At 46.1% G+C, this 14,675-nt stretch overlaps 1 protein-coding gene across 1 annotated transcript in view; it reads left to right on the top strand.

Annotated features, from left to right (window-relative positions):
* Positions 1-14,469, top strand: part of LOC124552282 — a 67,052-nt gene extending 52,583 nt beyond the window's left edge. The window contains exons 5-6 of the mRNA XM_047126560.1: positions 4,044-4,274; positions 14,448-14,469. Coding sequence (XP_046982516.1) covers positions 4,044-4,274; positions 14,448-14,469 — 253 coding nt within the window. The remainder of the gene's footprint in view (positions 1-4,043; positions 4,275-14,447) is intronic.
* The last annotated feature ends 206 nt before the right edge of the window (positions 14,470-14,675 follow it).

Genomic DNA, 14,675 nt, shown 5'->3' with positions numbered 1-14,675 from the left:
CTGGAACCAGCAGTGAAGTGATCGGGGCAGAATCCTCACGCTAACCCCTACTGTGGCCGTTGGCCGACAACTCGATCTGACGCCTTCCGCAACCTAGGTCCTGACTGTCATGTAACATACCTCCACCCAAATTTCAACTCCATCTCTTCAACTATGATTTTCGAAAACAATCTATGTGCAGCATTCTCAAAAAGCTAAAGTGATGGCCTTCACTTAATGACCAAGGGTGGCGACATTTGCATAGAGTTATCAGTGCTAACAGACATGCGACACTGTGTGGAGTAACCAAAGAAGTCAATGTGGGACGTATGTCGAATGTATCTGTTAGGACAGTGCGGAAAATTTGGCATAAATCATTGATATGACAGCAGATGACTGACACAAGTATGTGGACAACTGAAAAGCATTGGCCCGGTCAGATGAGTCTTGATTTCAGTTGGTAGAAACTGATGGTACGGTTTTGAGTGTGGTGCAGACACAAAAAAGCCATGGATCCAAATTCTCAAAAAGGCACTGTGCAAGCCAGTGGTGGCTCCATAATCGTGTCTTACTGAAACAGGTTTGGTCCTCCAATCCAACTGAACTGTTCATTCGAGTAAAACAAGTAATATCCGGCATTCCCCAAGGAAGTGTTATAGGCCCTCTACTGTTCCTGATCTATATTAACGACATAGGAGACAATCTGAGTAGCCGTTAGATTGTTTGCAGATGATGCTGTCATTTACCATCTTGTAAAGTCATTAAATGATCAAAACAACTTGCAGAATGATTTAGATATCTGTATGGTGCAAAACGTGGCAATTGACCCTGAATAAAGAAAAGTGCGAAGTTATTCATGTGAGTACTAAAAGAAATCAGATAAATTTCGACTACACGATAAGTCACACAAATCTGGGGGTTGTAAATTTAACTAAATACTTAGGAATTACAATTACAAATAACCTAAATTGGAACGATCACATAGATAATATTGTGGGTAGAGCAAAGCAAAGACTGTGATTCATTGGCAGAACACTTAGAAGGTGCAACAGGTTTACCAAAGACACTGCTTACACTACACTTGCCCGCCCTATTCTGGAGTACTGCTGTGTGGTGTGGGATCCGCATCAGGTGGGACTGTCGAATGACATCGAAAAAGTACAAAGAAGGGCAGCTCGTTTTGTACTATCGCGAAGGTGAGATAGTGTCACAGACAGGATACATGAATTGGAGTGGTAATCATTAAAACAAAGGCATTTTTCGGGATCTTCTCACGAAATTTGAATCACCAGTTTTCTCCTCCGATTGCGAAAACATTCTGTTGGCACCCACCTACATAGGTAGAAATAATCATCATGATAAAATAAGAGAAATCAGGGCTCGCCCGGAAAAATTTAAGTGCTCGTTTTTCTTGCGTGCCATTCGAGAGTGGAATGGTAGAGAGACAGCATGAAGGTGGTTCATTGAACCCTCTGCCAGGCACTTTATTGTGAATAGCAGAATAATCACGTAGATGTAGATTGACTGGAAATGGTTATGTTCAGCTAGTTGGAGACAGTTGCAGCCATTCGTGGACTTCACATCCCCAAACGACAGTGGAATTTATGCAGAAGACGGTGCGCTGTGTCACCGGGCCCCAGTGGTTAGAGATCAGTTTGAAGAACATTTTGGACAATTTGAGTGAATGGTTCGGCCACCCAGATCACCTGACACGAACCCTGTCAATCATTTATGAGACACAATTAAAAGGTCAGTTCGTGCACATCATCGTGCACCGGCAACACTTTTGCTAACATGGCTGACTATAGAGGGAGCATAGCTCAGTGTTTCGGCTGCAGACTTTCAGTGACTTGAGTCCATGCCACAATGAGCTGCTGCACTATGCTGGGCAAAAGGTGGTTGGTTGGTTGGTTGATTTGGGGGAGGGGACCAAACAGCAACACCAGTGGTCCTGTCAGGTTAGGGAAAGATGGGGAAGGTAGTTCACTGTGCCGTTTCGAAGGAAGCATCCCAGCATTTGCCTGAAGCAATTTAGGGGAATCACAGGAAACCTAAATTGGGATGGTCGGATGCGGTTTTGAACTGTCGTCCTCCAGAATGCGAGTCCAGTGTGCGAACCAGTCCACCACCTCACTCGGTAAAAGCTGGTCTGATATTACGTTAGGAATTACCCCACAACTTTTGTCGCCTCAGTGTAGTACTGAATTAATGGCACTTAGATGAAAACACAATTCACAGGTGCATTTGATGGGGATACGCATGTAATTAGTATGGATGACATATTAGTAGTAATTAACAAAACCCAGAGCCTGTAAATCATATGTGTAACATTAGTGTAGGTAAGTTGTGTTGTTTGGTAAAGTTGTGTATTGTGCTCCTATAAAATGAGCTTCTGAGATTGTCTAATATCATTACAAACTTGCCTTGCAAATAATAATAATTATTATAAAAATAATAATATAAAAGGGCATTCAAAAAGTTTTGCATAGTCGTCTCTATTTTTTTATTTTTTGGAGGAGGAGAATGAAATTTTTTGTGAACATGCTTGGAACATTTAGCTATACTTGAGCCCACTCATTGCAGCCTCCGTCAACTGTGATGCACTTTGGTAAAATTCTGGGGACTGATGGTATGATGCAGCTTGTCCAATGAGAAACAGTAACGGTCCCGGCTAATTGTGGAGCCAGGCTCCAAAAAGTCAATGAAAATGACACCACACTGATCCCAGAAGAAGAAGAAGAAGGCCATCACCTTTCAGCCTGCTGTTCTTGAAAGTCTTGGTTTCTTCTTCAGAGGGGAACCCGGATGACACCACTCCACGGATTGGGTTTTACTCTCAGGTTCAGACAAAAACAACCATGTTTCATTCTGGGTAATGGTGCCGTCAAAACACTTTCCACTCTTCAGTAAAGGTCTTCATGAGACCCTCGTACGCATCTTTCCTCATAGTTTTCATTTCTCTTGTCAATAATCTAGGCACCCAATGTGCACAGATTTTGCTGTACTCTAGTGACTGTACCACTGATACCACACTACCCAAGGACAAACGAGTCATTTCAGCAAGCTGTTGTGTTGTCACACATCTGTCATTTTGTATGGTTTGATCAATGGTCTCCTTATTCACATCACTCACTGCTGTCTATGGTCTACTGCATCGTGGATTGTCCAGTAGAGAGAAATCACCTTCTTTAAACCTCTGCGACCACCACTGGATACTGCTACGATCCACTGTGTCCTCCCCATAAACAGGGAGCAACTTCCTGTGAATCGATGTGGCAGAGTTATCGTTGGTCTTGAAGAGGAACTCCATCACCGACCATTGTTGCAACCTGACATCTACTTCACAGTCCATTATGGCTCAACTGTAAATAAAAGAAAATACTTTATATATCTAAAAACAAAGATGATGTGACTTACCAAACGAAAGCGCTGGCAGGTCGATAGACACACAAACAAACACAAACATACACACAAAATTCAAGCTTTCGCAACAAACTGTTGCCTCATCAGGAAAGAGGGAAGGAGAGGGAAAGACGAAAGGATCCTTTCATCTTTCGTCTTTCCCTCTCCTTCCCTCTTTCCTGATGAGGCAACAGTTTGTTGCGAAAGCTTGAATTTTGTGTGTATGTTTGTGTTTGTTTGTGTGTCTATCGACCTGCCAGAGCTTACGTTTGGTAAGTCACATCATCTTTGTTTTTAGATATATTTTTCCCACGTGGAATGTTTTCCCCTATTATATTAAAGAAAATACTTTTATATACCAACTTATAGCTAAATGTTCCAAGTATGTCCACAAAAAACTTCATTTTTCTCCTGCAAAAACTAAACAAAATTAGAGATGACTGTGCAAACCTTTTTGAATGCCCTTTGTAATTGTTGTTACTACTACTACTACTACTACTACTACTACTGTTTTCCATTAGTCCAGCCATCAGGTATGTACCAACTGACAGGGTGTGCAGTCTGCCTATCAGAGTTTAGAGAATTCCACTGTTCTGAACTGGACATTGATGACTCTTACAATATGTAGAGATCTGTTTTGTAGCTTCATATGTGTTATGCAGATTGGAGCTTTCCGGGTGCAACGGGCTGGGTGGAACTGCCATCGCTCACATAGCAGAGCTGCCAGCTCTACACACATTGGTTCTTCAGCACATGAGAGACCTGAAAAAGCTACTGCCGAGCCTCCGGGACATTGTGGACATGGGGGAGTTGCGATTCCTCGATATCTTGCAGAGCGACAACATCGAAGCTGTGCCATTCAGTGGGTTTCCTGGCAAGCTATTGAAGCTCAGGTGGGTGGTACTGTTCTGTCTGTTCTCTGTTCCACTGTGAATTTGTAGAGTTGGTGCATGATCCTATATTGAAATGTGGTGGCATCTTATCTGAAAAACCTTAAAAAATTGAATTTTAAAAGAACTGAATTTTAGCAAAATTGATTCAGAAAATATGAAATACAACAGTTTCACTGTCTATGCTTGACATTGTCAAGTTAGGGGGCAATCTAGATTACTGAATATGTGACATGGTATAATATGCATTTGATCAAGAGTCAGTGAAAAGTACTGCAGAAGATGGCAACATAAATTGCTGGAATCGGGTATCAGAATAAATGCTGTACAATCGCAGTCTTGGCTGTTTGACATCATGCTTCTGTTTCTGTGACTCTCCCTCTTAGTTCAAGTGAAGTAATGAGTGCTATCGACAGGATCTCAGGTTGATTCCATACTTCTAGAATTTCGTAATACTCGACACAGTTCCTCACGAGTGGCTTCTAATCGAATTGTGTGTCTGTGGATTATCGACTCAGTTCTGTAACTGGATTATCTGTCGAGAAGGTCACAGTAGTAATTCCCCCCTGCGGGTCTGGGGGTTGGAATAGGACCGAGGTTTTCCTGCCTGTCGTAAGAGGCAACTAAAAGGAGTCCATCCCCCTCAAGGGGGTAGTTAGCACCTGCGTCCGGAGACGGACGGTTCCACGACCTATATTTGTGCTCTTTTTGGGTTTTTACTTCACGTTTCTTCCTTCTTTGGTTGGTTCCTTTCTTTGTTCTTCTCCATCTCACTGTCTTCCTTACTCTTTCCCTTGCCTTCTTCTCCTTGCTTTCTTCTTCTTGCCTTCTTCTCCTTGCCTTCTCTGGTCTCCGCTTTGGCGTTTCAGTCAGTCTGTTCTCTCTTCCTTTTCCTCTTCTTCCTTCCTCCCTGTGTGCACCTGAAGGCCGACCCACACATTCGCACGCGTAGCCGGTGACGAGGTAACGCGTATCTCCCCGCCTTGGGTAGACAAGTAAGGCATGCACGTACCCCCTGGTAAAGGCCAGGCCCAGGGAGGGGTGATTGCCTGAGCTGATACCTTCTGACCATGCCGATTGGTCCCTCCATCTGTTTCTCGGGAGGTGTGACCTGAGGTGTAAACGTTCACCTAAGGCGGGAGTGCCCTCTGAGAGGGTCCCCATAAGGAAGGAGCGCGCCATCGGAGACGCTGGCAATCGTGGGGGATTCCTCCGCAATGGATTTCTCTTCTTCTCTCTCGACTTCTGCCCACAAACGGAAACATTACCAGCCCCCAGTGACAAAAGTACTACTGCCTACCCCACAGTTCCTCATCATTTCTGGATCTGAGGATGGAAAGGATTTTTCCTCTGTCAACCCTTTCGTTATCCAGAAGGGCGTAGATGCCATAGCTGGTACTGTTAAGTCTTGTACGAGGTTGCGTAATGGTACCTTGTTACTCGAAACTGAGAGTGCCTTTCAGGCACAGAAACTGCTTCGAGCCACACTCCTGTACACGTTCCCTGTCCGGGTGGAGGCTCACCGAACTTTGAATTCGTCTCGTGGTGTGGTCTATACTAGATCCCTCGATGGATTGACTGACGAGGAGATTGTCTTTCCTCACTGAGCAGGGCGTGACAGCTGTCCATAGGGTCATGAAAAAGGTCAACAATGACCTTGTACCGACCCGGACACTTTTCTTGACCTTTGATAGTGTTAAGCTGCCATCGTGCATCAAAGCGGGCTACGAGGTTATTTCTGTTCGCCCCTATGTCCCAACACCTTCGCGCTGCTACCAGTGTCAGCGTTTCAATCACACTCGACAGTCTTGTTCCAATGCAGCTAAATGTGTCACTTGTGGCAGTGATGCCCATGAGGGTGACTGTCCACCTCCGTCTCCTCGTTGTGTGAACTGTCAGGGTGACCATGCAGCATCCTCCCGCGACTGTCCTGTCTATAAGGACGAACGCTGTATCCAAGAAATTCGGGTCAAAGAGAAAGTGTCCACCTCGGCTGCTCGCAAGCTATTGGCTAGTAGGAAGCCCACGCTGCTCCCAGCGGGGAAATACAGTACTGTCCTCGCCTCTCCTCGGACTACCAGGGAGGTGGCAACCCAGACATGCGATCTGACCTTCAGCACCACGGTCGTCCGTTCGGCCAGTGCTAAGATCGCGCGGTCGACGTCTCCTCTTCCTCCCATCACCCCACAGAGACCAGGCCCTTCATCAGCTTCTGCTAAGACGAAGATCCAGAAGTCAGATGCACGGGCCTTCATGAAGGAACCGTCCCGTGCCGACTTCCTACGTACCTCGACCTCCCAGCCTTCGACCGGTACTTCCACCAAACGACTTTCCAAGAAGGCTCATAGGAAGCACAGTTCTCCTTCTCCGCCACGGCGCATTTCTTCTCCTGCGCCACCCAGCGGTTGCCACCCCAGGCCGTCATCCGTTTCGCCTGGCCGCACCGCTGGTAGCCGAACATCTGGCCGTTCACCGGCGGAGGAAGCTCCCCCTCCCGGCCATCTTCCCAAGATGGCCAATGAACCTATAGACCCAATGGATGATGACTGTCCGCCTACTGATAGCGGCGGCAGTGCTCGCTCGAAGCCAGGCCCTAAGCGGCCTTCGAGGTGACTCCTTCTTTCATCTTCCTTTTCTTCTTACGATGGCACTTATTCACTGGAATATTCGCAGCATTCGCTCCAACCGAGAGAACTTGAAGTTGCTGCTCCGCTTGCACCGTCCGCTCGTCGTAGCCCTCCAGGAAACGAAGCTACGCCCATGTGATCAAATTGCCTTGGCACACTACACCTCTGTGCGTTTTGACCTACCCCCTGTGGTAGGTATTCCGTCTCATGGAGGGGTTATGTTGCTGGTCCGGGATGATATTTACTACGATCCCATCACATTGCACACCGGCCTGCAGGCAGTTGCCATCCGCATTATTCTCCCCGCTTTTACATTTTCCATTTGTACCGTCTACACTCCATCGTCATCTGCCGTTACCAGGGCAGACATGATGCAGCTTATTGCTCAGCTACCTGCCCCATTTTTGTTAACTGGAGACTTCAATGCCCACCATCCCCTTTGGGGCTCTCCGGCATCCTGCCCGAGGGGCTCCCTGTTAGCAGACCTTTTCAACCAGCTCAATCTTGTCTGCCACAATACTGGCGCCCCTACCTTTCTTTCGGACACATCTCACACCTATTCCCATTTAGACCTCTCTATATGTACTACCCAACTTGCACGCCGGTTTGAGTGGTATGCACTTTCTGATACATATTCGAGCGACCACTTCCCGTGTGTTATCCATCTCCTGCAGCATACCCCCTCCCCGTGCTCATCTAGTTGGAACATCTCCAAAGCAGACTGGGGGCTTTTCTCTTCCAGCGCGACCATTCAGGATCAAGCCTTCACAAGCTGCGATCGTCAGGTCGCTCACCTCACGGAAGTCATTCTCACTGCTGCTGAATATTCCATCCCTCACCCTACTTCTTCTCCACGTCGAGTACCGTTCCCCTGGTGGACCGCAGCATGTAGAGACGCTTTACGTGCTCGTCGACGTGCTTTACGCACCTTTAAACACCACCCTACAGTGGCGAATTGTATCACTTATAAACGATTACGTGCACAGTGTCGTTGTATTATTAAAGAAAGCAAGAAAGCCAGCTGGGCTGCTTTCACAAGCACCTTCAACAGTTTTACTCCTTCTGTTGTCTGGGGTAGCCTGCGCCGGCTATCTGGCACTAAGGTCCACTCACCAGTTTCTGGCTTGATGGTCGCAAATGACGTCCTTGTGGCCCCGGAGGATGTCTCCAATGCCTTCGGCCGCTTTTTCGCAGAGGTTTCGAGCTCCGCTCATTACCACCCTGCCTTCCTCCCCCGCAAACAGGCAGAGGAGGCTAGGCCACCTAACTTCCGCTCCTCGAATCGTGAAAGTTATAATGCCCCATTCACCATGCGGGAACTCGAAAACGCACTTGCCCGGTCACGGTCCTCCGCTCCAGGGCCTGATTCTATTCATATTCAGATGCTGAAGAACCTTTCTCCTGCGGGTAAAGGTTTTCTTCTTCGTACTTACAATCGTATCTGGACTGAGGGACATGTTCCCGCATGCTGGCACGAGTCTATTGTTGTCCCGATTCCTAAATCGGGGAAAGACAAGCACTTGCCTTCCAGTTATCGACCCATCTCGCTTACCAGCTGTGTCTGTAAGGTGATGGAGCGAATGGTTAACTCTCGTTTGGTTTGGCTGCTCGAGTCTCGACGCCTACTTACCAATATACAATGTGGATTTCGTAGGCGCCGCTCTGCTGTTGACCATCTGGTTACCTTGTCGACCTTCATTATGAATAACTTCTTGCGGAAGCGCCCGACCGCGGCTGTGTTCTTTGATTTGGAGAAGGCTTACGACACCTATTGGAGGGCGGGCATTCTCCGCACCATGCATACATGGGGTCTTCGCGGTCGCCTCCCTCTTTTTATTCGTTCCTTTTTAATGGATCGACAGTTCAGGGTACGTGTGGGTTCTGTCCTGTCAGACACCTTTCACCAGGAGAATGGGGTGCCACAGGGCTCAGTTTTGAGCGTCGCTCTCTTCGCCATCGCGATCAATCCAATAATGGATTGCCTCCCAGCTGATGTATCAGGCTCCCTTTTCGTGGACGATTTTACCATCTATTGCAGCGCGCAGTGTACACGTGTCCTGGAGCGCTGTCTTCAGCGTTCTCTTGACCGTCTTTACTCCTGGAGTGTCGCCAATGGCTTCCGTTTTTCTGCCGAGAAGACGGTCTGTATTAACTTCTGGCACTACAAAGAGTTTCTCCCACCGTCCTTACGACTCGGTCCCGTTGCTCTCCCAATCGTGGAGACAACAAAATTTTTAGGTCTTACATTTGACAGGAAACTTAGCTGGTCTCCACATGTGTCATATTTGGCCACCCGTTTTACCCGTTCTTTAAATGTCCTCCGTGTTCTCAGTGGTATGTCGTGGGGAGCGGATCAAACCATCCTACTTCGTCTATATCGGTCGATCGTCCGCTCCAAGCTGGATTATGGGAGCTTCGTATACTCCTCTGCACGGCCATCCATCTTACGCCGCCTCAACTCCATACAACATCGGGGTTTACGACTTGCGATCGGAGCGTTTTATACTAGTCCCGTAGAGAGTCTTCATGCTGACGCTGGTGAATTGCCACTCGCCTACCGGCGCGATATACTGCTTTGTCGGTATGCCTGTCGGCTACTGTCAGTGCCCGACCACCCGTCTTATCGTTCCTTTTTTGACGACTCTCTCGACCGTCAATACGGGTTGTATGTCTCTGCCCTGCTACCCCCTGGAGTTCGCTTTCGTCGCCTCCTTCAACACCTTAATTTTTCACTCCCTGCAACCTTTCGAGTGGGCGAGAGCCACACGCCACCTTGGCTCCAGGCTCAGGTCCGCGTTCACCTTGACCTCAGCTCGCTCCCAAAAGAGGTTACCCCCGGTTCGGTCTACCACTCCCGTTTTGTTGAACTTCTTTCGAAGTTCATTAATATGACCTTCATTTATACAGATGGCTCAAAGACCAATGACGGGGTCGGGTGTTCCTTTATTGTCGGGGCACAAAGTTTCAAATACCGGCTCCATGGCCATTGTTCGGTCTTCACAGCTGAGCTCTTTGCCCTCTACCAGGCTGTTCTTTACATCTGCCGCCACCGACATTCTGCTTATGTCATCTGCTCCGATTCCCTGAGCGCCATCCAGAGCCTCAGTGATCCGTATCCGGTTCACCCTTTCGTGCACCAGATCCAACGCTCTCTTCAGCAGCTGGTGGACATCGGTTCTCCGGTTAGCTTTATGTGGGTTCCTGGCCATGTCGGTATCCCTGGGAACGAAGCTGCAGATGCCGCGGCCAAGGCTGCGGTCCTCCAGCCTCGGACAGCTTCTTGTTGTGTCCCTTCATCAGATTGTAGCAGGGTTATTTGTCGGCGCATTTTATCGCTGTGGCATGCCGATTGGGCTGCACTTACAGACAACAAGCTTCGGGCCTTGAAACCTCTTCCCGCGGCTTGGATGTCCTCCTCCCGCCCTTCTCGGCGGGAGGAGGTCGTTTTGGCCCGGTTACGCATTGGACACTGCCGATTCAGCCATCGCCATCTGCTGACGGCTGCGCCGGCGTTTCTGCCCATGTGGGCAATTGCTAACGGTCTACCACATTTTAATGTCCTGTCCGGATTTTAACACACTGCGTCTTGATCTTGGCCTGCCATGTACTCTAGATGCCATTTTAGCAGATGACCCACGAGCAGCTGCTCGCGTTCTTCGTTTTATCAATTTGACAAACCTCTCTAAGGACATCTGATGATGCTGTTTTTTAATCCTATGCCTGTCAGTCTGTCTTTTATCGTGTTTTCCCTTTTTGTTTTTGTTTTAAACTTGTGCTTCGCGGTGCATTCTTAACGTAGTCAGGGCGCTAATGACCATTGAAGATGTGCGCCCTAAAAAAAAAAAAAAAAAAAAAAAAAAAAAAAAAAAAAAAAAAAAAAAAAAAAAAAAAAACCTCCCCCCCTTATCAGGGACAGCTTGTGATGCCATCTTGCTCTCCACACTTGGAATTCCCAGGGTATTTTGACCCCCCCCCACCCCCCCTCCTAAGTTTGAGTAGCCACCCTCATTTCAGTGCATACCTCCCATACTAGGCATAATTCAGTCAAGTGTAGTATACAAAAGGATTTGACAGACAGGGTGTAGAGAACTCCTTGTGATGAGTCAGTTGGTTTTAAATGCATTGGACTTTGTTTGTGTGAAACAAAGGAAAGACAAAAACGTAAGACTCTTCTCGAGCAAGTTCATTCAGATTGTTTGTAAATACATTCTGTCCTCTGTTCTCAGTTGATGCTAATGCTACTGTATAGAAAATATACAATCCAGAAACACTCATTCTGCCTCAACAAATTATTCTGCAATTCTTTAGTCAAAACAGTTGCTGCTCATAATTATAACAACTACTAAGGCTGTAATTTCTGAATGCAATGATTTCCATTAATCCATAAGAAAATCTTACTTATTTTTCACTTTGTTTCAGACTGCTGCAAATAACTTCTGGCTTTAGGATTCATGTAAATAAAACTCGCATTAAATAGACTCAATTTTGAATTACATCCTTTACAATAATTTTTTTTCTCAGATCACTATTTATTAACTTCAACAATATTATGAAAAGGATTGTTGCTACTCATCATGTAGCAGAGATGCTGAGCTGCAGATAGGCACAACAAAAAGACTGTCACACATTAGGCTTTTGTGTGATGAGGCCTTCGTCAAAAACACGTGTGCGCCCACACACACACACACACACACACACACACACACACACACACACACACACACACACACACACACACAAACCACAACCACGGTCTCCTGCAGCTGAAGCCAGTCTCTTTGTTGTGGCTATCTGCAACTCAGCCTCTCCACTATATGGTGAGTAGCAACTGTCCTTTTCATAATATTGTTACAGTCCATCCTGGATTTTCCATTGTTTGTTTAGTAAAATGTTAATATATGCAGTTGCTGTTGCTCATTAGCCTTAATACAGTATATAACGAACTGCTCATTGGCAGTTGAGAAATACTAAACTTTTTTGTTGCCGATTTTGCTTAAAGTGGCTTTTTTAATTTTTTTTTTTTTTTATACAATAACCAAGGACGATCTTGATGCTATGGCTGCCTCTTGCAGCAGCGACCAATTGGTTAATAAATCACAAGTACTGGTACTGTGATGACCTGCTTTGTGTAAAAAGATGAGGCTGCATTATTAAGATTCCCATTAACTAAACATTGAAACAAAGAAAGAAAGACAATTACGTGGCTACTTTAAAATATTATTATTGTAAATACATTGAATTGTTAAAATGTAGTCACCTGTCTTTGTTTAGGTGGAAAATATGGTAGTACTACGGACAGTGTTTGGTCATTGCAGTTTTACATATTGTGTTAGTCACTTTGCATTGAACATCAGTGACACTTTTAGGTCCATAGTTTCTGTGCCCGTTATTCGTTGTGGTACTGTCATTCTGTTAAAGCTGCAGATTCTGCAGATATGCTCATTCCCTCGACTCAAATCTCAGTGGGTATATATATTTGCCACTCGAATAAATGGTGTTATTTTCAAGCCGTATATACCTCCTCTCTTCTTGTGCATATCACGCCGTACGCATTGTGTACTGTCACTGCTGCAAGTTATACAAAAATTATTAAAAAAGCAATAATGAAGCTGTGTAGGAAATGAGCGACAAAATGAAAATAGTAGAATTACATTTTCCTGGAGACACAAGAGACACAGCTTTATCTTCAATTGTTATAGAAGCAGAAGTAATAAATTAAAATTTTTGACAAGGCTGGGATTTGAACCCAGATTTCCTGCTTAACTGGCAGATGTGCTAACTACTATACAACTGTGGCATGGTGGCTACACTAATACTCAGCCTATCCTAATCCAATGTCCTTCCTACTATAAGCCTCAATACATGCCTTCGGCCCATTCTCCACTTCTTAAATAGTCAGTATAGCTGAGGCTCTCCAATATTGCACTCCAGCTTTGTACACAATAAAAAAATCCTGGCTTTACCTCAGGCATAGGTGATCTGCACTGAAGCAACAAAGAAACTGGTATAGGCATGCGTATTCAAATACAGAGATATGTAAACAGAAAGAAGACGGCAATGCAGTCGGCAACACCTATTTAAGACAACAAGTGTCTGGCACAGTTGTTAGATCAGTTACTGCTCGTACAATGGCTAGTATCTGAGATACTTGAGTTTGAATATGGTGTTATAGTCAGTACACGAGCGATGGGACACAGCATCTCCAAGGTAATGATGAAGTGGGGATTTTCCCATATGACCATTTCACAAGTGTACCGTGAATATGAGGAATCCGGTAAAACTTCAAATCTCCGACATCACTGTAGACAAAAAAAGATTCTGCAAGAATGGGGCCCACGACAACTGAACAGAATCGTTCAACTTGACAGGAATGCAACACTTTTGCAAATTGCTGCGGATTTCAATGCTGGACCATCAACAAGTGTCAGCGTGTGAACCGTTTGACGAAACGTCATCGATATGGGCTTTTGGAGCCAAAGGCCTACTCGTGTACCCTTGATGACTGCACGACACAAAGCTTTATGCTTCGCCTGGGCTTGTCAACACCGACATTGTACTATTGACAACTGTAAACATGATGCCTGTTCAGATGAGTCTCATTTCAGATTGTATTGAGCGAATGGACGCGTACGGGTATGGAGACAACCTCACAAATCTGTGGAACCTGCATGTCAGCAGGGGACAGTTCAAGCTGGTGGAGGCTCTGCAACGGTGTGGGGCACGTGCAGTTGGGAGTGGTATGAGCATCCTGATATGACAAGATATGACTCTGACAGGTGATATGTATGTAAGCATCCTGTCTGATCACCTGTATCCATTCACGTCCATTGTGCATTCTGACAGACTTGGGCAATTCCAGCAGGACAGGAGATATCCACCCCACACGTCCATAATTGCTACATAGTGGCTCCAAGAACACTGTTCTTGGTTTAAACACTCCTGCTGGCCACCAACCTCCCTAGACATGAACATTATTGAGCATATCTGGGATGCCTTGCTATGTGCTGTTCAGAGGAGATATCCACCCCCTTATACTCTTACGGATTTATGGACATCCTTGCAGGATTCATGGTGTCAATTCCCCCCATCGCTACTTCAGACATTAGTTGAGTCCACACCATTGTGTTGTGGCACTTCTGCCTGCTCGCGGGGGCCCTACTCGACATAGATAGGTGTACTAGTTTCTTTGCCTCTTCAGTGTATTTATCTGATTGAATTACATTTTCCTGGAAATATGAGAGTCTCAACTTTATCGCCAATATCGGAGAGCCTTGGAATACTGACAACTGAAGAAGGTGAAAATGGGCTGAAGATGTGAAATGAAGTTTGTGTTAAAGAGGACACTGGACTAAGGTAGTCCGTGCAGATGTGGTAGCCACAGTGGTGTAGGGGTTAGCACATCTGCATAGCAAGCAGGAGACCTCAGTTCAAGTCCAGGCCTTGGCACAAATTTTATTTCATTACTTCTGTTTCTGTCGTCATCAAAAATGAAAATGTTTCTCGTATGTCACAAGATGTATTTGCATTGTAATGTGGCTCTGTGTTGCAGGTGGCGTTATGGATTCCCATAACTTTTGTGCTGATATGCGCTTTCCTCGTCTTCGTGCCGTTCTACGAGCGCCCGTACGAGGTGGGTATGGGCGTGTTGATAACCGTGACGGGTGTGCCGGTGTACTACATGGGGGTGGTGTGGCAGGACAAGCCAGCCTGGTTCCTCAGTGGCCTCGGTAAGTCGGAATATCTACCAGTCTTTTGTACCCACGTCACGTGTAATGCG

The sequence above is a fragment of the Schistocerca americana genome, chromosome 10, assembly GCF_021461395.2.
Source record: "Schistocerca americana isolate TAMUIC-IGC-003095 chromosome 10, iqSchAmer2.1, whole genome shotgun sequence".
NCBI classification, from domain to species: domain Eukaryota; kingdom Metazoa; phylum Arthropoda; class Insecta; order Orthoptera; family Acrididae; genus Schistocerca; species Schistocerca americana.
Note: the sequence above shows the minus strand (reverse complement) of the source record. Positions and strands in the feature narration are given on the sequence as shown.